At 47.0% G+C, this 25,249-nt stretch overlaps 1 protein-coding gene across 6 annotated transcripts in view; it reads left to right on the plus strand.

Moving 5' to 3' along the window:
- Positions 1–25,249, plus strand: part of LOC115944477 (polyprenol dehydrogenase) — a 238,927-nt gene that overhangs the window by 119,410 nt on the left and 94,268 nt on the right. For all 6 annotated transcript variants that reach the window (XR_014141435.1, XR_014141434.1, XM_081809255.1 and 3 more), the window contains exons 5-6: positions 2,128–2,335; positions 12,943–13,150. Coding sequence is in view for 4 of the 6 variants with exons in the window: in XM_081809255.1 (XP_081665381.1) it covers positions 2,128–2,335; positions 12,943–13,150 (416 nt within the window). In the remaining 2 variants the exon portion in view is untranslated. The remainder of the gene's footprint in view (positions 1–2,127; positions 2,336–12,942; positions 13,151–25,249) is intronic.

The raw sequence follows: 25,249 nt of genomic DNA on the forward strand, positions 1-25,249 counted from the left end.
TACTCAGTACACAGTAACTCCTTGGTAAATACTTGTTAATTAAATGGGAAAAGTAGGTGAGCCAAAATCAGCATCAGGTCTTTCTACTAATTTTAAATAATGAGAGAAGAATCAGCATGAAAATGGAAATCCTTGAACATATCCCTGAAAATAAGGCTTACTTCACTGATAATAGTTAGTATATATCTCATTTAAGTTTTTTTTTATTCAATGTGTAAGACCCCATGTGGCTTCGTTTCCCCCAGTTATGTCCTCTCCCTGTAGGTCCTCTCCTTGTAGGTCCACCTGAGTGATGTTTTATAGTAGTAAGCTCAGGGGACACTTTCAATCCCCCGGACTGTTTTCAGAGGGCTGAGCATTCAAGGGACATGAAGAAAAGCACTTAGCGTAGCAGGTGTGTATGGGATGAGGTCATGGGCTCTCATTTCTACCTCTTTAATGAGACTTACCACCTTACTGCACCCAAAACACTATATTGGTGCTGTGAAACCCACAGCCTGTCAGACATTTCCTTTGCCCTGAGCACCCCACAAGTGATAAGCCTGCATGGAGGCCGGATGTGTAAGGTCGTAAATGCACAAAGTGCATCCTGAGTGGGCGCAGGTGTGATGGGGCATGCATTGTGACCTGTGTGCGCAGCGAGGGACCCTGCAATCCAGCTGGAAAACTGTCTACATGTATGGAAAAGCACAGAGAATTACATGTAGAAATGCCTACGCATGCACACCAAATACACATGTACATATGCAAATATATATCTATATGTGCACATGGAAGACACATAGACACAAACAGATACATAGATGCAAATACATATACCCAGAGATGCATACACATGAAATACGAGCATGTACAAATGCACACACAAATAAGTGTGTATGCCTTGGTGCATGCAAATCCTACACAAATAGATTCACTTGCAAATTCAAAATATGCACCAACACAAAAACTTGCAGGAATGCCGTGCAAATGGCCATATTGGTATGCATGCATTACACATAAATACGTATGCAAACAAGCTGTGAACACTGAGGCATATTCAAATACCTTTGCTCACACAATTATAAATACAAGCCCATTTTCATCTGCAAACACACACATAGATATATTTGCATAAATACATATGTATGTGCATACAAATGTGCCTGAAAACATATAAGCACATATGTTTGTATATGTTTGTGTGTGGTTATGTGTGCACATACATGCAAATGCATATAAGCGCCTGCAACATATGCAAACATATCTACAATAAATGTACAGATGCACACAGAAGACATGTGAAATACACCTACATCCATACACATATGAGTAGATAAGCACAAGTACATACATGTACTCCAACAGATGCACACGCAAGCATGCTGGGTTGCTCCAGGACATGGACCGATCCGGGACAGGCATGTTTCCTGCACATGCGGGAGCCAGCATCCATGGAAGGGATGTGGGGACGGGGCATTAGCTGAGCTTTGCCCTGATGGGGGTAGAGTTGTTCTGAGCTTGGGGGAGAATGCCAGAAGCAAGCACAGAGCATACGAATGTGTTGGTGGATTTTGATGAATGTGTTGGTGGAATAACAGGGCTGGACTGGGGTCTGGGGCGGGGACGGCCAGTGTGCATACTTGGGTCAGTATTTTGCACAGGGCACCCTGAAGAATGAATCCATTTCTGGAATGCCCTGTGAATTGGGGGGGGTGCCATGGCAACATGAGTTTGGAGAACTCGGCTCTGGGCTCCATCCGCCCCACCCTGCGGACCGCAGGACATCCGTGTCCCAACGTGTCCGGGAAGCTCCTCCAACAAGGGAGTCTTTGTACAGACAGCTGTTCTGTCCAGAAGAACTAACTTCCCGGGGCCGGCGGGGGGGCACCTTTTGGTGATTCAGGACATTCTCACATTCTTCTACATGCTGGACAGCAACATTGCAGGTGCCGTCTTCATGTCCTGGCACCTTTCCCACTGTGTACGCAGCAGGAACCTGAGGCCCAGGAAGGTGACATGGCAGTGAGGACCAGAGCCCATCCTCCTGGCTGGCGCCCGGCCATGCGTCCCCGTCCCTGGAGCCCGTCTGTGGAACGGCTCCCCCATCTCATGTCATAACTCTCCCTGAAATCCCCTTTGTTCCAGCCGGGGTGATGATGGTCCCTCAGAGGAAAACCAGGGATGGATTTGAGGAGCACTTTGGGCTGAACTACCTGGGGCACTTCCTGCTCACCAACCTCCTCCTGGACACCATGAAGGAGTCTGGATCTCCGGGTTGCAGCGCAAGGGTGCTGACCGTCTCGTCGGCCACGCATTACATTGGGGAGCTGAACATGGATGACCTTCAGGGCAGGTGGGTGCTCTCGGCCGACCGTCCAGGGGGCTCAAGGTTGCCCGTCAGCCTGGCGAGCCTGACATGGTGACGCGTGGGGCACGGTGCTCAGCATCACAGGAAAACGGTGCACCTCACCGACCAGTGTTTGTTATAAACCTGTCTTACGAATAATCATAATGACTATTAGCTACTAATTATTTACTATTTTGCACTTAAGCACTTTATCTGTACCCGCCCATGAATACAGCACAGACATGCTTTTAAGTAAACACTACTATCCTCATTTTACACGTGACAAAATCAAAGCATATGCTTTTTTAAAAAAATATATATATCTTCCTTAATATCACTAGGCAATCACTCAGAGTCAAAATTCTATCCCAGCACAACAGTACAAAACCACTGATTTAGACTCAGCTCTGTTATCAGAATCATTGAAAAACTCCGTGCAAACATTTTGTCGTGTTCTTTGTTACTGTATCCTCAAACGCATATTTTGTTTTTAGCATTTTTTTATTGAGGTATAATTGCTATAGCTCAATAATTATGTTTGTATCTCAATATTATAATTGTTATGTAACATTATATATGTTATAACATTATAATGTTGTGATTATAATTGTTACATAACATGTTGTACACATGTAACTATAATTGTTACATAACGTATATGTATAACATAGTGTTGTAATTATATAATATATGATGTTATATGCAATTATATAATATTATATATAATTATATAATAATATATAATGTTACATAACATGTTATACTGTTATATGTTATATTATATGACAATGTTAATTGTTATATAATATAACATGTTATAGTGTAACTATAATTGTTATATATAACCCATATATATATAACATTATAGTGTTGTAATTCTAATTATTATATAACATATGTTATAACATAATTGCTATATAACACACATTACAATGCTTCATTGTTTTAATTGTTATACAGTGTAACATTGTATATGTTACAATGTTATAATGTTATAATTGTTATATAATGTGACCTCGTATATGTTGTAATACAATGTTTTAATTGCTACATAATATGATATTATGTTAGTGTCAGGTGTAGAAGGTGATGATTCGCTACTTGCGTGTATCCTGAAATAATCACCATAGGAAGTGCACTTAGCAACCATCATCATCAAATCACATGCATCGTATTCATCATCAAATCACATGCATCGTATTCATCATCAAATCACATGCATCGTATCCTCGGGCAGCTTAGCTGTGTGATGTTACTTTTTTTGGTAGAAAAACTGGAAAGACAGAAGTTGGGCACGGAGTGGGTATCAGAAGTAATGACACATTCTCCTTTGCTCGTCATTGCAAGTGCAACCTGCTAACTCCGTGTGGTGCATCCGGGTGACTCCTGCTGGTGTGGGAGGCACCACCTTCTTATCTGTGTTTCCCACTATCTCCTCCTTAAGGATACAAGAGTCCATGAGTGTGAGTGGGGTGCGTGTTTATGTTTGTGTGTGTGCAGCCCTAACTGTGCTTGGAAGGACCTGGATGCTTGGTCGAGCGGGGCTCGCGTTCCAGGAGCAGCTCCGGGATGCGCACTGGGGTGGGCGCCCTCAGCACCCGGGCCTGCGGACGCATGGAAGGAAGGTGGTCCAGCTGTGCAGCCCTGGGGCTGCTTTACGGTGTCGCGTTCCTGCACAGCAAGGGGCCAGCTGCCGGGAAAGCAGGGCTGGGGTCTTCCCAGGGTGTTCTCACCCATCTGATAGTCAACCTGGCTCCTGCTTGGATGGGTGGGTTCTGTGCTTGTACCCGTGGGGTCCGGGAGAACCCTCACTGGGATTTCCCCTTGGGGGCAAGAGGGCGGGAATGCATCTGTGCCTCCTGGGGGCAGGTGGCTCCGTGAGGAGGGGCTTGGGGAAGGGGTTGCCCAAGTGCTTGTGTCCCCAGGCAGCCTTGCAGGACCAGCCTGTGCACAGAGGAAGTGAGTGAAGCAAAGGCACGGGGGTGGGGGACAGCTGTGCTGCTGAGGGGCTGCTCCTTTGTGATGCCCGAAGGGAGCTCGGGAAAGGTATGTGTATGCACCAGGGTGCAAGTGCATGTGTGTGAGCATGTGGGCACGCATGTGTGCATGCATGTGAGTGTGGCTGTGCAGTCCTCCGTTTGTGCACGAATGTGTGTGCATGTGTGTGAGTGTGTGCATAAATGTCCTTGCAGCTTTGCATACAAAAAATCAAATAACAGGCACTGAGCTGCATCACTTTCTTTGCTAAATGTTTATTAAAAGATAGTGAGGGGCGCCTGGCTGGCTCAGTCAGTTATGCATCCAACTCTTGATTTCAGTTCAGGTCAGGACTTCAGGATCGTGGGACCGAGTCCTGCATTGGGTTCTGCGCTCAGCGTGGTTCTGCTTGTCCCTCTCTCTCTACCCCTCCCACCCTGCTCTCTCACGCTGTCTCTCTAAAATAAATAAATCTTAAAAAATTAAAATAAAAGAGAATGAGATCACTCAGGGTGCCAGTTTTTGGAGTGTGGTCCCCAGGCCAGCAGCATCAACATCCCCTGAAAAGTTACTAGAAATGCAGATGCTGAGACTGCACCCCAGACCTGCTCAGTCCAAACCCTGGGGGTGGGGAGCCGGGCAGTCAGACTTCTAATAAGCACTCTAGGAGATTCTGATGCATGTTAAAATTTGAGAACCACTTGGGCTTAAAGCACTCTGCTTTGCTGCATGAAAAGACTTGGTCCTCGACTTCCACCTGATGTAAACATCGCTGGTGATTAGTGATAATTGCCAAGACTGATTTGCTGGAAATTCATGTTCTTGTAAAGGCTTAAATCACAATATTATAAAGCATTCCAGAATCCAAGTGGGCTGTTACCCATGAGAAGGTTTGTCTGCTCGGGTAGGCTGTGCCAGAACATTCCTCCACTAGAATACTTCCCCAAAGGAAAAGATGGGCGGAGTCTCTTGAAAATTGTTTGTAATCACTGAAATTGACTCATGAAGAAATGGATAGCTTTGTCGAAAAAGGAGTTTCATTTTGCAGGAGGAGGGTAAAAGTATCATTTAAGTTAAAAACATATATGTAAATATTTATAGATATTTTATATGTATGTATGAGACAGAGAGAGATGGGTTGATTTGCTTTAAGGAATTGGCTCACAGATTGGAGGGATTGCCAAATCCAAAATCCGCAATGTAGACCAGCAGGCTAGAGATGCAACTAAGAGTCAGTGTTCCCATCTTGAGCCAAAAAACTGATAATTCGGGCAGAATTTCCAGGCTACACTCTTGAGGCCAAATTCCTTCTTCTTTGGAGGAGAACTCTCTCTTTCCTCTTCGGGCCTTCAACTGATTAGACAAGGCCCACCCACATTATGGAGTGTGACCTGCTTTGCTCCAAATCTTCTGATTTCAGCGTTAGTCCCATCTAAGAAAATACCTTCCCAGCAATGTCTAGGCTGGTGTCTGACCAAGCCGTTGGGCACCGTAGCGCAGTCGGCTCTACCCGCTACCTGCCCTGCACCCCGGCTTGTCTGGGTGCTCAGCCTCCTGCAGCCATCGGCCACCTGGGACCAAAGAGGTCCTCGATGGGTCTTGTCTGAGCTACCCCAGCTTTGATCATGCCCTGAGGGTGACTGCTCCTGGGGAAGCCCATTGCATCTCCGCTGAGGACAATTCATGCTCTGATTATCTTATGAGCCTCACCTCCTAAAACACGTGGCTGTGTACTAGGATGCCCTGGGTGAGGAAGGACATGGCGCCATGCTGTCTGCCCTCCTCAGCCCCAAAGCAGGCGAGTGCCCCTGTCCTGGTTCCCGTCCTCAGGACAGGCGAGGGTGCTTTCAGGTGCAAGGGTAACAGAACCTCCTGGAACAAGAAATGGCTACTCCAGGTGTCACTAACGAAGATGCTCCTCTGGGTAAAACTGATGAGTGGGTGTCCATGCATCATGGGGCCTTGTCCACAAAGATCCTCCCCATGGGTTCCTCTCCCCGCAAAACACTTGCTTCTTGGGGTACCTGGGTGGCTCGGTCCGTTAAGCATCTTACTTCGGCTCAGGTCATGATCCCAGGATCCCTGCTTCTCCCTCTCCCTTTGCCTGCAGTTCCCCCCTGCTTGTGCTCTCTCTCTCTCAAATAAATAAAATCTTAAAAAACAAACAAGCTTGCTTCTTAGCGGCTCACATTGAAGGTGGAAGATTTGCTTGTTCTATATTCGCTTCCCCTCTTCTTGCAAAGATGGAACAAATTAACATCCTCGGGAAAGTGCACATTTTTGGGCTGCATACCAAGCAACTTTGATTTCATGCAACAGCTTGTGCTCATTGTGTGGGTGTCCTGGGGCGGCCGTAACAAAGGACCAGAGACTGCGTGGCTTAGAACCACAGGAGTTTATTCTCTGCCAGTTCTGGAGGCTGGACCTCTGAGATCCAGGCAGGGCCCGGCTGGTCCCTTCCTGAGGCTCTGGCAGAGAATCTGTTCCAGGCTCCTCTCCGGAGTCCTGGTGATGGCCAGCAAATTTTTACACATGCATACCCCCAGCTCTGCCTCCATCCTCACAGGACCATCTTCCCCCTGTGCACCTGCACGTGATCTTCCCTCTGCACATGCCCTTCAGTGCCCAAATTCCTTTTTTTATAAGTTCACCAGTCATATAGGGTTAGAGCCCCATTCTAAAGACCTCACGTTAACTCAGTTGCCCCTCTAAAAACCCTATTTCCATGCAAGGTCTTATTCTGCGATCCTGGGTGTAGGACTCCAACACATCTTTCTTGTGGGGGACACAATTCAATCCATAAGGGTCCCTATGCATTGTTCCCAAGGTGACGGATCCTTAATCTCTTCCAGAACTGTTTCTTCCAGGCTGACCTCACTTTGGAGCAATAATCCTTGAGATGTTACAGGCATGTGTGTGCATCCCGGGGAAAATACCTATTTCGGTTTGAGTTTCCCAAACTTTTTTAACTTCGGGGGGAACTAATCCATCCATCCATTTGTAAGCACATATTCACGGCCTCTTACATCACTGTTTGTGAAACCCCATGCTATGAATAAACTCCCCTGTGCTGATTCAGGTTTTCCCCGAAGCTTTCAAGGATTTATGCGGTGTTCTGGGATGCATCGCAGATCACGGACGTGCCCGCAATTGTTCTATCAACAACCGCACCAGACGTTTACATGGGGGTGGAATTTGCAGTGGTCGCCAACGTCCTGGGCTGTTTTCGCGGAGACACAGAGCCCCTTCTTTGCTCACGCTATTTCCTGAGCCCTTCTTGGCCACCGTATATTTCCATAGTCCTCTGGAATATGAAACGTGGAAAACCAGGGATCAGGGCAATGCAACATGTGTCCGTCTCACCACGGGAAAGCTTGTATCTGGAGATGAGAGATTATTTGCCTACCAGCAGGTGCCGTTCATCCCTGCTCCCGGAGAGGCTGCTCGTTATCAGTGAGCACCCGGGTTCACGGTAGCAGGCAGACCTTCCATCATTGTTGGTCATGCACTTATGCATTAATGACCCAGAAGGGACATAATGCAGCTGATTAATATGACGCGAGCATGACACCCTTGGTTGTGCTGTCTTCTGCACACGCATTTATCGGAGGCCAGCGGACAGATCATGACGGCTAATACTCCCTGCGGATCCGTATAAAAGGAAGCCGTCCGCAAGGCCAGCATGGTAGGCATTGAGCGGTGACTCACACAGGGCACAGCATCCATCAACATAATAAACCAAGACCTCCTTCCTTGTAATAAACTCTCAGCGTCGGCTGGCACTTCCCGATCTCCAACTGCAAGGAGAGAATTAAGTTGTATACGATGAGCTGAAAACGTGGGCTGCAAATACCGTGAACGATATGCAAATTCAGGGACACGTGTGTTTTGTTGAAATAAGAAAACTCAATAGATTGTGTTTTTCTTTTTTTTTTTATTAAAGATTTTATTTATTTATTTGAGAGAGAGAATGAGATAGAGAGAGCATGAGAGGGGGGAGGGTCAGAGGGAGAAGCAGGCTCCCCGCCGAGCAGGGAGCCCGATGCGGGACTCGATCCCGGGAGTCCAGGATCATGACCTGAGCCGAAGGCAGTCGCTTAACCGACTGAGCCACGCAGGCGCCCCATCTTTCTTTTTTTTTTTAATAAAGATTTTATTTATTTATTTGAGAGAGAATGAGATAGAGAGAGAGCATGAGAGGGGTGAGGGTCAGAGGGAGAAGCAGACTCCCCGCCGAGCAGGGAGCCCGATGCGGGACTCGATCCAGGGACTCCAGGATCATGACCTGAGCCGAAGGCAGTCGCTTAACCAACTGAGCCACCCAGGCACCCTAGATTGTGTTTTTCAATGGCTCAAGATATTGTCTGATAAAACCCATGGTCCTTTGCACAATTTCTGGCATAGTGGGGGGACTTCAGGAAACCCGCTCCTTCTGGAACAGTTAAATTAATACAGAAGGTCCGTGGTTTTCTAGGACGGAGCGGGATGATAATAGTTCTATGAGATATTGATGTTGCAGCATAGGGCAGCTCTGCTGAGAAGGAGGACTGACTGCTGGTGTGGGAGCCATTAAATAACCCGTGAAACAACATAGAAAGTATATTGATGGATGTGGTGTAGACAGGTGTATGCTGGTCTTGCCAGATCTGATTAAAAGCAGAACTTCCAAGAAAGTCACAAAAAGTACTAAAGTTAGTATATATATACATATATGCTAATATATATATATACATATACTAATATACTAATATATACTAATATATACATATACTAATATATATACTAATATACTAATATATATACATGTACTAATATAATACTAATATATATAATGTATGTATATATACATATATACTAAAATATATATATGTATATATATTAATATTTTCACAATGTACCACCTCTGGAAGCCCAAACCCCCTTTCCTTTGTCTCCTCACCCCTCCCCCATTTATGAAGCATTGTTAAATAGTATATAAACCCAAGTCTAATGGTGTCTTTGGGGTTTTTACTTCTTTTCTATGAAGACCGCCATACATGTAAAGTTAAAAATAAAATTGGCATGATTTCCCTCTGTAAATGTGGCAGTTCTCAGTTTAATTTGCAGCCCTCAGGGACAGAACACAAAAGTATAGGAGAAAAGTTTTGCTGCCCCTCTAAAAGGCTACCACATTACCGTCTCTAACTTTTGTTTCAGATCGACCTTCAAATTATTCTTTAAGTCATTACACCATTAGGTTTTTTATTTATTGAAAATAAAGATCTATGTTTATGGCTTCAGGTTCTACTTTCTGACACCCCTTACTACAAAAGCAACGAAGTAAAAATTCCGTGTAGTACCGAGCCACGCAGCCATTTCCTAAATTAGTTCGTTTATCCTCACGCAGTGAGAATAGTAATTTGATTCTGTGTTTCTGCTCCCTTTTATCTGTTAACTTTCAATGTCTTCATTGTTTTCCATGCCAAGTGCCTTTCTAGTCCTTGGGGTTTTATTTAGAAAACCTCAGTGGGGGGATCACGTCCTCCTGTTCGTTTGCTCTGATTCCTTCCCATTTCCGCTGTGGATGTTTCTTTATCTGTAAATCCACCAGGAGAACCTCTCCTGAAATCCCCCTCCTTCTTGGACTTTTTTCCTCCCTGCCGTAGAGAAACATATTCACTTTTTCTCCATTTAGTATTTCTAACGATCTTTGGTTCTTCCTTCTCCGTGCTACCCTATAAAACCGCAGTCATAGACCGCATCGGTTTACCCTGGGGAAATGGGCATATTGATGTTTCTCACCCGTTAAGGGCCCGAACCAAGCAATGCTGAGAATGTGGCATTCAAGGCTGGCGTCCCCATGGCCCAAAGCCAAGATGAAACTGGGCATTGAATTCCCTGCACTTAATCACTCCCCATTTCCTGGAGCCTTCTCCCCTCCCCTACGGGAAGCAGACAGGAGAAATTTGCCAAAAAACCAATCTCTTGACAATAATTGGAGGGTTGCGGCTTGTCTTGTGTCACGGAGGGAGTTTGGACTCTGAACTGCCCTATATTTTTCTCTGAATCCCTCCCTCCAAAAAAAAAAAAAGCCGTGTTTAGAATTCTTTGGGGCAATGCTCCTTGGCAAGTTTATCTGGTGACAGTTCCTGACCTGCCCCCCTGCACCGGTCCCCTAAGACAGGGGAACCAGGGGTCCGTTTTGCAGCAAAAATTGGGTGGACTCCCTGTGGGCAAACCTTGGGTTTTGCACGTGGGCTCCCATGACAGGAGGATGCACGAAGGCCACACTGTGAGGTCAAGTTTCTGGGGAGAAAAACCTGCTTCCCGGGGAATGGCAGGAGGCAGGACCGAGTCCCTGAGGGCGGCGATGTGCTGGTCACGTGTGGACAGCCAAGCACCCATGTGTCCGTCACGCAGTGGATCAGAAAATCTCACCATCAACTTACGAAAAGATCTTGCACATCCTAGGTCGTCGGAGAACTCGCAAATTAAAACAACAGGGAGACCCTACGGCATGCCCGTGAGTGGCCGAAATCTGGGACACCAGCAGCACCGCGTGCTGGTGGGCAAGTGCGGCAAGAGACAGGAGCTCTCCTCCGCCCCCGGCGGGAATGCAAAATGGTTCGGTCACTTGGGAGGACAGTTGGGCGGTTTCTTACAGAACCACACACGCCCTCATCATGCGGTTCCGAAATCAGGCTCCTCGCGGTTCACCCAGAGGAGCTGCGAACGCGCCCACACGGAAACCTGCCCACGGATGTTTCTAGCAGTGTGGTTCCTGATTGCCGAAACTTGGAGGCAACCAAGCTGTCCTTCAGCAGGTGGATAGATAAAGACAGTACAAAGATGGGTGTCGCCAGGGGTTGGGGGAGGGAGGGATGAGCAGGTGGGGCACGGAGCGTTTTTAGGACAGTGAATCTACAGTGTATACCACCATAGTGATGCACACATGTGATTGTACGTTTGCCTAAATCCATAGAATGTGCACCCCCAAGAATAAACTCTAATGCACATTAAGCTATGCATCTGGGTGGTGATGTTGTGTGGCCACGGGCTCATCACGTGCGCCAAACGCACCGTCTGGTGGGGATGCTGACGATGGGGGGAGAGGCAGGGAGGGGTGCACGGGAAATCTGCACCTGCCTGTTAACGGCCGCGTGAACCTAAAACTGCTCTAAAAACATAAATTCTATTTAAAAACACTATGATGACGATCCTAGCACTTTATGAAGCTACGAGGATCGCAGTGTTGACACATTTACGTAGACACAAATGTGCATGTCTGTACAGTTACGGGGAAACTTAACTACAGCTTCCCTGTTGAAAAACGAATAGAAACTAAAAGTCACCTGCAGGCAGGTCCTACTTCTCCCAAGCTTTCCGAGCGGGGCTCTGGGCGCTCTTTTCATCTTCACGTTAAAGGTGGGCGGGGAGAATCGCCCCATCCTTACAACCGCTGAAATGGTTGACGTTCCGTTCCTTTTCTGCGCATCGTGTCAGGGGCCCGCACAACACCCGGGCGATGAAGCCCCGTGGTTGTCGTGCAAACTACAAAAACCCTCATGTGCACGGGGAGTGGAAATCAAACCTCAGGATACCCCAGGGGCAGACAGCAGGTGGGAGGCCATGGACACTGCAGGTGAGGGACCCGGGCAGGTAGGGACCCAGGCAGATAAGGGACCTGGACAGGTGAGCGACCTGGGCAGGTGAGGAACCCTACAGGTGAGGGACCCTGCAGCTGAGCGGCCTGGGCAGGTAGGGACCTCGGCAGGTAGAGACCCAGGTAGGTAGGGACCTCGGCAGGTAGACACCCAGGCAGGTGAGGGACCTGGGCAGGTAGAGACCCAGGTAGGTAGGGACCCAGGCAAGTAGAGACCCGGGCAGGTCAGGGACCCGGGCAGGTGCTGGACCCAGACAGGTAGGAACCCAGGCCGGTAGGGACCTCAGCAGGTAGACACCCAGGCAGGTGAGGGACCCAGGAGGTAGAGACCCGGGCAGGTGAAGGACCCGGGTAGGTAGGGACCTCGGCAGGTAGAGACCCAGACAGATAGGGATCTGGGCAGGCAAGGGACCCATGCAGGTGAGGGACCCGGGAAGGTGAAGGACCGGGGCAGGTGCAGGACCCCGGCAGGTGAGGGACCCAGACAGGTAGGGACCCGGTCAGGTAGGAACCCTGCAGGTGAGAGACCTGGACAGGTGAAGGACCCTGGCAGGTGAGGGACCCGGGCAGGTAGGAACCCAGGCAGATAGGGACCTCAGCAGGTAGAGACCCAGGCAGGTGAGGGACCCGGGCAGGTGAAGGACCCGGGTGGGTAGGGACCCGGGCAGGTGCAGGACCCCAGCAGGTGAGGGACCCGGACAGGTAGGGCCCCAGGCAGGTAGGAACCCTGCAGGTGAGAGACCTGGACAGGTGAAGGACCCTGGCAGGTGAGGGACCCGGGCAGGTAGGAACCCAGGCAGATAGGAACCCAGGCAGATAGGGACCTCAGCAGGTAGAGACCCAGGCAGGTGAGGGACCCGGGTGGGTAGGGCCCCGGGCAGGTGCAGGACCCCAGCAGGTGAGGGACCCAGACAGGTAGGGCCCCGGGCAGGTAGGGACCATGCACGTGAGGAAAGCATCGGTGTCTGACACATGTCCGTCTTTGCTTCCACAGTCACTGCTACTCTCCGCACGGCGCCTACGCCCAAAGCAAGCTGGCCCTTGTCCTGTTCACGTACCACATGCAGAGGCTGCTGGCCGCCCAGGGGAGCCCCGTGACCGCCAACGTGGTCGACCCTGGGGTGGTCAACACGGACCTCTACAAACACGTCTTCTGGGGCACGCGTCTCATCAAGAAGCTCTTCGGCTGGTGGTTTTTCAAGGTAAGCCTCCCGCGGCTGCTCGGCTGTGCCCGCTTCTGAGGTCCCCGGCCCCACGGGCAGGCGGCCACCTCGAGGCCACTTAATACGCCGTTGGGCCAGCAGTCCGAAGCGTGAGCATCCTGGCGTCCCGGGTCACTGACGTCGGAAGCCAGCAGCAGGGCCTCCCCGTGTGTGTATTCGAGCATTTGTTGGTGTTTTTTTCTGCGAAGGAGAAAGTAGACTTGGGGACTAAGGACGGGGCTCAGCTCTGTGCCACCACCAGAGACTCCCACGTCACGCACGCGTTTCTGAATCAAAGTCTGGTTGATTGCAGAACGCAGTTCCTTCAAGGAAGACCCGTTGCCTGGGTTCTGCTTCTCGAGTCCTGGCAACCTTTGCTTTCTGCAAGGGCGTGGGAAGGGCAACCTCAGCCTCCCAAAGTGAGAGCGTGTGTGTTTTTGGCTCTGCTTTCCCCCTGGTTCGGGGATTTGGACATGCTTTGCACACCTGTGCCTGTAAGGAGCCTGGTCTGACTGCATCCCTCAGCATCCCTACCAGGAGGACGCAGGCTGCCGCTAGTTTGCCAACACGGAGCTGCACAAAACGCTCCTTGCAGGACTCGTGTGGTCCTCCCAGATGTCCCGGGCGTCCCACGGGGTGATGGCAGAGGTTTTGCTCAAAGACGAGATACTCCCATTGTGGGAGAAGTGCATGAGCAGGTGACACGCGGGGCCAAGGCCAGCAAGTACATCCTGCAGAGACGCAGAGGGTCCCTGACGTGCACCTGCCCCCACGCAGATAGTTTGCCTTCTGCACAACGTGGAAACGAGGCTTTACAAGCCACCCCGAATCCCACCCGTTGGAGCTCCCTGGTGCTTCTGATTTGACCTTCATCCTTCCCAATCCGTGTTCCCCCAGGTGGAGTGAGGGCCAGGGATGATCATGTGGGCATTTCCGTTTCTGTATCCACCTTCCTTTTTGTGACAATACAGATTGTTTTCCCTTTTCCCCCCATAAATGCAATAACCATAACAAAAATTAACGTCCAGCCCATCTCTGTATAAGACACAGGCTGCCCAAAACACCCTTGTACACACATTTAACCCCCAAGTAGCCCAATGTGGTGCACACACACCCTTGTAATTTCAGAGGTGGACACTTTGCTGTTTCTGGGATTATTTCTTTAGAATAACTTCTCCAAAAGAGAGATTCACCCACAGGATATGCACTTTTAAAATCTTGTATCCCCAACCCTTTTCTCTTGATATTTTTTCTCTTCTTTTTTTTTTTTTTATTATTATGTTGTGTTAATCACCATACATTACATCATTAGTCTCTTGATATTTTTATATTTCGTGCTTGGATATGTGGTCACATTTAAATCTGCCCTTTTTTTTTTTTTTTAATGATCAGTGAGATCCCGTGTTTACTGCACAGGAATCCTGCTTCTTGGAACAATTCCTTGTTCATTTGCTGCCGTCCTGTTTCTATGGGGGAATGCTGGCCCAGCTGTGGGACCCGGGCGCATCGTCCGGCTTCCAGGGTCTTGGCGAAGGGACGGTATTGATTTCCTCCTTGCAGCGGGTTCGCAAAGATTAGAAATGACGCGGTCCAGAGCCGTGGAGGGCGGGATAGCGTTTGCTGTGAATTCCCCACCTCTGGGCTCTCCACTCACCAGCATTTTGGGGCCAGCACCGGATGTAATTACATCTGCATGACCAGGGGATCCTTCCTCCGTGTCAGAGCTCCCCTCTTCGGCTCTGCTTAAAATCCAAATCCTCTTTATGGACATGACTTTTTCAATGAATTCCTTATGCACTTCCTTTCTCCCTTCCCCCCCCCCACCCCATGGGGAGCTGCTGGCTCAGAAAAAAAAAAAAAATCTATATAATTAGGGATATTTAACCATGTATGTCGTGTTGCACATCTCCCCGCCCCCGAATTTCTTGTCACTTAAGGTCTCCGATGGGGTACTTTGAGCCAAAATCTAGTCACAGGCGTTAAAATTGGTCGTCAGTTCTCTCAAGAGGTTGAGTTTCGTTCTGTTGTGTTGTTGAGACTTCCCCAGGTTCCTGGGCTGAAGTCCTGTTTAGAAATTCCCCCGCCGCCGGTGTTTTTACTTGTTAGAACCGGATCCGTCGTCAGTCTGGATGGTGTTTGCAGGGACTGATGCTGGTCTTCTCTACTGATCCTGGAGGGGAAGGGCTCTCCTTTTCTAAATACCTGCATGTTCCCGTCTGTTCTGAATTCGCCCTTCTGCTCTGGCGATGCCTCCCCCACCCCCGTGGCTTCGTTTTCTTAGCTTCCTTCTCTCTTTGCCCTGATTATTTCCCGCCCCCCCCCCTGTCAACTTTTAGATGATTTGCAATTTGAAGAAAACACAGTTGTTGATGAGGGTATATATGTTTATTCATCCAATCTCTCTGTGTTTCTACATTTAAGCTGTTGCCAACTTTTTAGAATAGAACAGAACAGAGAGAAATAGAATAGAATAGAGTGGAATAGGATAGAGTAGAACAAGATAGAATAAGACAGAATAGGATAGCATAGGATAGGGTAAGAAGTAATAAGGTAGAATAGCATAGGATAGGATAAGAAAGAATGAGATGGTGATTAACATAACATAATAAAAAAATAGAAAAAAGAAATTAACTGAATTAACAAATCAAGTGAAAAAAGAAAGAAAGAATGAGAGAGTAAAATAGGCTAGGCTAGGATAGAATAGAGTTGAATAAGAAAGAATAACATAGGATAGGATAGAATAGGATGAGATAGAATAGAGTAAAATAGAATAGAATAGAGTAGATTCGAATAGAATAGAATAATATAGAATAGGATAGGATAGACTAACAAAGGATAAAATAGAATAAGACAGAATAGAATAAGATAGAATAGAGTAGAATAGAATAAGACAGAATAGGTTAGGGTGGAATAAGATAGAATAGAGTAGAATAGAATAGAATAAGACAGAATAATAGAAAAAAAAGACAGAAGAATAGAATAGAATAGAATAAGAAATAATAGAATAAGAACAGGATAGGATAGGCTAGAATAAGATAGAATAGAGTAGAGTAGAATAGAATAAGACAGAATAATAGGAAAAAACAGAATAGAATAGAATAGAATAGAACAGGATAGAATAAGAAAGAATAGAATAAGAATAGGATAGGATAGGCTGGAATAAGATAGAATAGAGTAGAGTAGAATAGAGTAGAGTAGAATAGAGTAGAATAGAATAAGATAAAATAGAATAGGATAGGATAACCATCAGAACAAAACTTAATTGGGAGGGATTTATAACTTAATTTAGTGTGGGGACATTGAGATTTCACAGAGTGATATTTTTTGTCTGAGAATAAGTTGTCTTTCCTTTCGCTTGTTTCTTTCTTGATGCTTGCGATTTTGTGACTTACAATAAAAATATATGTTTGGTCTTAGTCCTGTTTCTGGCAGAGAGCTCCTAAAATCCTTGGAATTTCCGGTGAGGAGAGTGATGGAGGTTTCTTCTGTTATGTGAATGAGGTGGCTTTTGGAAAGCCCCCAAGGATGGGGCTGGTTGCCAGGGGAACCAACCACGTGATTAGAAGCTTGGCACTTTCTGCCCCACCCCCTGACCTCTAGGGAGAGGAGAGGCGCTGGAGGTTGAATCAATCCCTAGTGGCCAATGATTTAATCCATCATGCCTCTGCAATATAGTCTCCCTTTCTAGAAAATGAAAAGGACAGGGTTCGAAGAGCTTCTGGGTTTGGGAACACATAGGGGTTTGGGGAGAGGGGTGCACCTGGTGAGACCATGGAAGCTCCACGCCCTTCCCCCCACACCTGGCCCCATACATCACTTCATCTGGCTGTTTCTGAGCTACAGCCTTTCATAATAAACCCGTGATCTAGTGAGTAACACGTTTCCTTGGGCTCTGTGAGTCGCTATAGCAGATCGTTGTAACCCGAGGAGGAGGTCCTGGGAATGTCCGATCTGTAGCTGGTGGGTCAGAACCACGGGTGTCAACCTGGATTTGTGATTGGTGTCTGACCCAAGGGGTGAAGGGCCGTCTTGTAGGGCTGAGCCCTGGGGGATCTGACGCCATGTCCAGGTGGTGAGAGAGCAGAAGGGAAACTGAGGACAAAGCAGAAGCTGACACCCCACAACACCCCCCATGGGATATATGTGACATTCCTCGGGCACTCCCGGCTGCCCTAAAGGAAAAACAAATAGTTAATTTACAGAGATCACAATCCTGCAAGAGACGAGTCTCCCTCAGTTTACTTACAAAAGCCTTAGCAATAGCTTCCAGAACGGAATGTAAATACAATTAAATGTCCTTATAACCTGCGGTCCATTGGCAGATACTTGAAGCGGGCAGAGTGTAGTGTTCCTCCAGGAAGCTCCCAACTATCTTGCTGTTAATACCTTGCTATAGGGGAAAACGACCTTAACTTGACAATGGCAAGACCTCTGGTATCCTGTAAGTCTTCCTTAACATATGAAAATCCTTTTGAAACCTTCCTTTTTCCTTACCACTCCCAACCCCATGTCTATAATCAGCCACTCCTCACAACCCCCGGGGCAGCAGCTCTTCCTGCCCAAGGGTCCTGTCCCTGTGCTTAATAAACCACCGTTTTGCACCAAAGAATCTCAAGAATTCTTTCTTGGTCGTTGGCTCCGGACCTCACCACACTGAACCTCACTTATATTCCAAAACCCCATCACAGGTAGATAGGTCAGAACTGAGTTCGATTATAGGACACCCAGATGGTGTCTGCAAATTGCTTGGTGGTGTGGGGAGTAACCCCATATCTTGGAATTGGTGACCAGAATCCTAATGCTTTTCAGGGGTATTTTATTAATTCTCAGTAAACGCCCATATGTTTCCTATTGCATTTATTCCTAATTGTTTTATGAACTTTTGATGTTTGTTTCTGTTGCGAATAGGTTTTATTAAAAATACTGCAAACCGTGAATACAGCAAAATACGTGAAACACTTAAAAGTTGGTGATAAGTGAGTGCACCACGTGGATGTGCCCACCCTTTTCCCCAGATGCACCTGCAAGAACTAACCCCTAACCCACGCGTAGCATCAACTGTTTTCTTGTTTCTCGTTATAAATGTCTCACGCGTGTGTCTCTGAAATTTAACTTTGCATTCCTTGACCCTTAAGTAAGTAGAGTAATATCTGTGATTTGCTTTTTTTGCTCATATAAGATTAGTTACCTAGGGGAAGCTGTAACAAATGACCACAAACCAAATGGCTAAAACCACAGAGATTCATCCTCCCCCAATTCTGGAGACCAGATGTCTCAGATCCAGGCGGGGCAGGACCACTGAGATCCAGGTGGGGCAAGGCCATGGTCCCTCCTGAGGCTCCAGGGGAAGGTCCTTCCTGCCTCTTCCAATTTCTGGGGCTCAGGTGTCCCTGGGCTGGTGGCCGTGTCCCTCCCATGTCTGCCTCTGTCTTCATGTGGCTTCTCCTCTATGTCAGTGTGTCCTCTTCTGTCTCTTACAAGGACACCTGTCCTTGGATTTAGGGCCACCCTGATCCAGGATGAGCTCATCTCAGATCCTTTACTTCATCACATCTGCAAAGACACTATTTCCAAATAATGTCATATTCACACATACCAGGGGCTAGGACTTCAACTTGTATTTGGGCGGGGGGGACCCAACTGAACACACAGTTCTCCATATTAACTGTTTGACGTCAGTCCCTGAGGACACGTGGAGAAGTAGATTATTGGGTTCTGTCCTGGTGAAGTATATTCCACATGCATATACAACATGGCTTAGATCCATCCACAGGATCAGGAACATCTGCGGTGTTTCCAGTTCTTTGGGGTTTCCAGCCGTATTGCTGTAAAGGATCAATCATACATCTCCATGTCTGCTTCTGTCCCAGTTTCTCTAGGGAACATGGCAGGCTCTGGCATGAGAAGGTTCTAGAAGATTTTCCTGTCCACGTTTTCTGGAGCATTCTGTTGGGCTTTCAAGGACAGTTTTACCAAAACATGCTCCAAGTACTGAGAATGCCTCAGGCCTTAAGTCTTTATTGATTCTATCACTGATGTCCTGTTTTTAATAGATTTTTCAGTCCATTTAATTTAATTTCAATTTAATTTTCAAGCCATATTGATTAATGTGTCAATGTCATATTCCCCCTTCTTTCTAATATGTATACTTCTCTTGAAAATGTTCTTACCTATATGCTATAGGCAGTTAAATAATAGATGGTGTAGGTGACTCCTATCTTATTTTCCATTTTGAGGGCAAAACATGTAATGTCTCTCTCTTATATTTATTAGCATTTGCATATTGTACTTTGTTATGTACGATGCTGCATATCATTCTGACTTTACTTTTCCCTTGAATGAGGTATGAATGTTGAATTTTACCAAAACAAAACAAAGCAGTTCACTCCATAGGCAACCTGTGGGCCACGGGCTGGCCACATGGGTTTGTCAATAAAGTTTTATTGACACACATGCTTTTTCATTTACGTGTTGTCCCTGTTATAAAGGCAGAGCCTAGTGGTTAGGACAGAGACCAGATGGCCCACAAAGTGAGAAATATTTCCTGTCTGGCCCTTTACAGAAAATGTTTGCTGACTCGGATCTAGAGAGACGATTATGTTTTTGTTTGCTTTAACCCCCTTATTTGGATAACGTGGTTCAGTATGTTACTCTAAAATGAACGGCCCCCGATTTCTGGAATGTTTCTTGCTGTCATAGAGCATTATTCTCCATTACACCAGAGGATTCCATTCCCCAGCCACTTCATTGATGACTTCTGTATTGATATTTACCCCGGCGCTATAGATCCCCTTCCGTGCTATTTTTGTCAAGTTGGGATACGAAAGTTTTGATGATTTGTTTAAAAAAAAAAAAAGCCAAACAATGAGATAATCAAGAAGCTCATTTTTCCCTGTATTTTTCTCTCTTATGCTTCAGCCTAATGTAATTATAATGACAACTCTCTGCATTTGCAGACTGGAAGTATTAGCCTTTGCAAACTCTCTGGGTTTGGGAATTTTCAAAAGGATGATTCCGATTCAGGTTTCAAAATTATCTTTAATGCGTATTGCTTTCTTGAGGATTCCTCCCTCTTCTCAAGTCAGCGTTGACAGCATCGTCCCTTCGATAATTGTCTGTTTCTTCAAGTTTCGGGATTAATGAGGACAGTCACCGAACCTCTTCTCGGAGTCTGCCTTCCATGCCTGCTCCGAGCACCTTTCATGAAGTCAGCCGTGTCCCTGAGCTCCCTTTAGGGCTTAATTACCTTCCTTCCCTTTCAATTTGCCTTCCTACCGACGCATCATTTGGTGTCTACTTCCCCAAGCAGAGGGATTTCGAAATATTTTCTTTCGCCAGGAAAGCATCCACACTTGGCCTGCCCGAGACCTGGCCATGAACTCCTGGGAACGCGTTGTGCAGCATCTGCCCTTTTGGATTAAAAATAACCTCAGGGCACTGTCTGCATGATGGTGCCTCTGTACAGAAGAGAGAAGATTATGGAAGCTGTAAGACTAAGTCATGGAAGAATATTCATTACCATGGAAATGAAGTAAAAATGGGATGAGGAAACAGAACAAAATCTGTAGCCCAGCGGAGGCTATGATGCCCTCTTTATAATGATCCCTGTGTATGCACGTATTACTTACATGGACGCGTTTGTCTTTCTGTTCTTTTGTATCATACAGTGGCGTTGTTTTATACCAGTAAACCTCCGTCGGTGCCTCCCTGGAAATCATGCCCTGGATTGCAAATTCAGAGCCACTCACCTGGGCGAGCCACTTTGTTCCTTGAGAGAAACCAGGAGGCGTTTGTAAAGACGAGAGGTTTAGCATGTTCACAAATGAAGACCACTCTGTATGCATGTGCTCTGTCAGGCTCTGTGCGTGTGTAGACGAAGCTTTTCAGAGGCTGTGAGACCCAGTGAAGCCAGTGCCGATGCAGAAAACCTGCATCTCTCAGGTGTTGGTCCCGTTGCATCGGGACGTCATCCCTATCTGCCTGCGTTACTGCCTTGGGATCCGTGGGTACCGCGAAAAAGCATGATTCTCAGTGCTGGGTGCATCGGGACCCCTATGCAGAGCTCATGCCAAACAATGCTGGGCCTCTTTGAAATCACTTTATACACCCATCTCCAATTAAAAAGGATCAAATTGACAGTGTAGAACGTGCCCCCGTTACAACAACCTATATGACTAGTGATGTTTGGTTCTCTTTAATATGCATTTGAATCAACCCAGTCACAGGGTCGTTTGATTGCTTTTTGATGGATGTGCCAGGAGGGTGGCACGTTTAATTAATCAACTCAAGGACACACGTCCAGCGATCCTTCTCCCCACCTCTGCATCATCAGCTTTTCCCCATCATCCGTCAGCATTCGAGCACGCTGAATTAACAGCAACCTTCAGTTGACCTTCTATCATGCCATAGGGACCTACCACCATTACTCCTCCACCCTGGGAGGTAGGAGATCCCCGATGATCCAGGGGAACCCAGTGTCATCACAGGGATCCTCATAAGAGAGGAGAGGATGGAGGGTTCGAGTCAGAGAAGGACGGGGACAAGGAGACAGACTCTCACCTGGAGCATCCAGCAGAGGATGGAGGGTTCGAGTCAGAGAAGGACGGGGACAAGGAGACAGACTCTCACCTGGAGCATCCAGCAGAGGATGGAGGGTTCGAGTCAGAGAAGGACGGGGACAAGGAGACAGACTCTCACCTGGAGCATCCAGCAGGAATACAGCCCTTGCCAACCCCCCAGGTTTTAGACCATTGAGATTCATTTTAGACTTCTGACCTTGTAGAATTTTAAGATGATAAATCTGTGCTGTATTAAGCCACCAAGTTTTTGATCATTCACCAAGAAGAGCCAAAGGAAACTCTTACGTTCACCTTCCTTAGATCTCAGCTCTCAAGACCGCCCTCTTGTGTCTTTGCCCAGTGTGTTGGCTTCAGCCGCTTCCCTGTAAAGCTGGTGGGATAAGACCCACCTCACAGGTATATCATGAAGAGTACACCATATCAGGTGGGCTCACACAGGAGGCTTGGAGCAGGGAGTCAGTGCATGATGTTCGTTCAGGCATTGATGACATCTCATGCACCCCTCCAGGTGTAGAGTGATCAAGACTGATCACTGGGGCATCAGGGTGGGCATGTCCCATAGTTGCACCCTGCGTTCTGGGAACTCTACCAGTTATCGCTCGGTTTGACTTTGAGCGTTTCATGAGTGACAAAAGGACAAATATGGTGGCAGTAGTCTTCCCTCGTGTTGGGGCAGGAGGAGAAGGCTTTGCTGGGGATGGAGCCTCTGAAGGTGGACTGAAGGCTAGGCCAGGGTCCATGAGCAATGCTGGAACTATATGTGATGCAGAAAGTAGTTCAAGATGGTGGGTGGTCAAACTGACACCACCTCTTTCTTAGCTGTGTCCCCCATCTGAACCCAAGACTGGGAAATGATCTGAGCTACCCGTGTCTCAATTCTCCCAAGAGCAGCTGTTCCCAGCCCTATTTCAGGTGTACAAGGAGAGAAGCTTATCATGTGTTAGAAGCAATGGCCACCTTAGGATGTTAGGGCTGGGTGCCTGTTGAGAAATGTCAGTGAGAAGGTTACAGGATCAGACCCATCCAGCCTACAGAGCATCCAATGGACTGCAGGACATGGGGGCACCTGGGGTCAGCTTTCAGACCATTGCAGTGGTGGAGGTGCTACTGGGCGTGGTGAAGAGGGAGGAAAATCCTTCCAAAAACTAGTCCAGAGATAAAATTAAGACATCTTGACTGGTTGACTCTGGGACGTGAATAAATAAAGACTCAAGGATAATTCGGGGGTTTATCACTCAGGAAAGTGAAGGTAATGGTGGTGCCTATCCAAGAGATGGGGTGATGGGAAATGCCCAGGTGGGGATTTGGGGATGCTTGACCTTGAGGTGGGTAAGTAGGGTGTTTAATTCCAATGCCAACTGGGCTGCCATAAATGTGTCCGTGGCTCAAAGGAGAGCGAGGTCAGGTTTTCATTTCAAAGGTGAAGATAGGGAAGGAGATGAGAAAGGAAGCTATTGGCATGGGGGATGGGCTTATAGGGAGGCAGATTAAGGACCAAGATGGATGGGCTTATAGGGAGGCAGATTAAGGACCAAGATGGAGAGGTCTCTGGAGGAACCAAGATCTGGCCACCCCTTCCTTCTTCCCACCCTCTGCGATGCCTCTTGCTTTGGTAATTTGTTAATTCTGGATAATAATATCTCATCAGATTGTTGTGAAAATTGCTAACATAATATATGTGAAAGCATTTCCAAAACTGTAAAGCCCTATGTAATTATGTAATTATAAGGCATTCATGTTTCCTTCCAACCATACATTGCTTGCAGCTCTTAAATAGCACATTTCAAATTCCATCCTCTTTCTACTAAGTGTGCTTCTTATTTTATTATTTTTTTTCACACGCTTGTGCCCAACCGTCAACCCATAGTCCCTGCCTATTGTCAGCTCCATGGTGGTGGGGGTTATTTTCAAAACTGCCTTTCTTTGCCCCAAGAGCCCACAAGACATTGGTGAGCATTTAATAAACACTTGTTGTGCTGAATCGAATTGAAACGGGGTGCATAGCTTCCAACTCCAGCCGTGGCTTCATGCAGAGAAAACCTTTAACTATAAATACACGGAGCCCTCTTCCCTGGTCTCCCAGCGGACATCTGGTTCTTTAGTGGTCCTCCTGCCTCTGATAAAAGCAACACATCCACTCTTGGGTTCGGTTTCACATTTTAGACATCTTACAAATCTTTAAGGATGATCTTTTTTTTATTTTTTTTACAAGCTGTAGATAAAATGGGATATGTTATTTATGCCAGAGGGAGCATTGTTTAGAGGACCTTCTTATCTATTCAGAAGCCGACTGATTTTTCTGCACCCAGCACCCAGGAAACACGCTTCATCATCCCGGGAATGAGCTGGAAGACAGATCATCTCAACTACAACTGCACAGGGACAGATGATCAAATTTTGCTGGGGGGTTCAGTAGATCTGCAGGTGCACTAATTTGAAGCTGGTCATCTGCCCTTGGTTCTCCTTGAGGCCAGAGAGAGAGAGAGAGAGAAAAAAAACAGCTGATTTGGGTCTTTCTGCATATCCATCTTAATTAGATACTTTCCAGTTTGTCTCCATGATGCTTATCATCATGGACCTGAATTCCCATTTTTTTAAAGATTTTTTATTTATTTATTTGACAGAGACAGACACACAGAGAGAGAGGACAAGCAGGGGGAGCAGCAGAGGGAGAGGGAGAAGCAGGCTCTCCGCTGAGCAGGGAGCCCAATGCGGGGCTCAATCCCAGGACCCTGAGATCATGACCTGAGCTGAAGGCAGACGCTTAATGACTGAGCTACCCAGGCGCCCCTCCCAGACATTTTTGAACACAGCTGAGTACCTGGATCCCAGGTACTTTCCTAGAGGAGACAATTTGGTAATTGTCCATGAATTGGTAATGAATTGGTAATTCATCTACAGATGAATTAAACAAAACAAAAAAACAAACAGTGAATAAGTTGTGGAATTTCATGCTCAGCTTAGAAAACTCTGATAGGGGAGCGTGGTTATAGAAACCAGCACAAAATGTCCATTTTCTTGTTAGACAAGAGCAGCTTTGAATTTCATCAACTGTGTTCCTACTGATACTCCTTGGCAAATTAAGCTAGAGGTTCTGCCTCATTAACCTGTTCTGGTTGGCGATCATTAGTGTGTTGGAGTTTCATGAGCCTGGAGCTCTTGGCAGGTCATGGGCTCCAGTGAGCTTCTCTAGGACGTGAAGTTTCATCACCGAATGACCCAAGCAGTGATCCCGAGGAAGAAGAAAGGATTAATAACTCTCTTTGCTTGGAATGAACATCCCCAAGCTTGAGCTTATTAGTCATGAAATATCATCTACATGTTCACCATGCAAGGACGGACTGTAGAGGTCACAGGAGAGGAAGCCTTTTGATCTTGCCTTTTTGCCAACATGGCATCCCTACATGAAGCGTTGAGTTAGTAAGGAAGAATCACAGTGCAAAAGATCTTTGAGAGCAGCAGGGCTCTATGCCGGCCCCTTTAGCAGTTAACCCACGTGGATTTCCTTGTCAGTGTATAT

This window comes from Leptonychotes weddellii, chromosome X, assembly GCF_054177405.1.
Source record: "Leptonychotes weddellii isolate Sample4059 chromosome X, ASM5417740v2, whole genome shotgun sequence".
Classification (NCBI taxonomy): domain Eukaryota; kingdom Metazoa; phylum Chordata; class Mammalia; order Carnivora; family Phocidae; genus Leptonychotes; species Leptonychotes weddellii.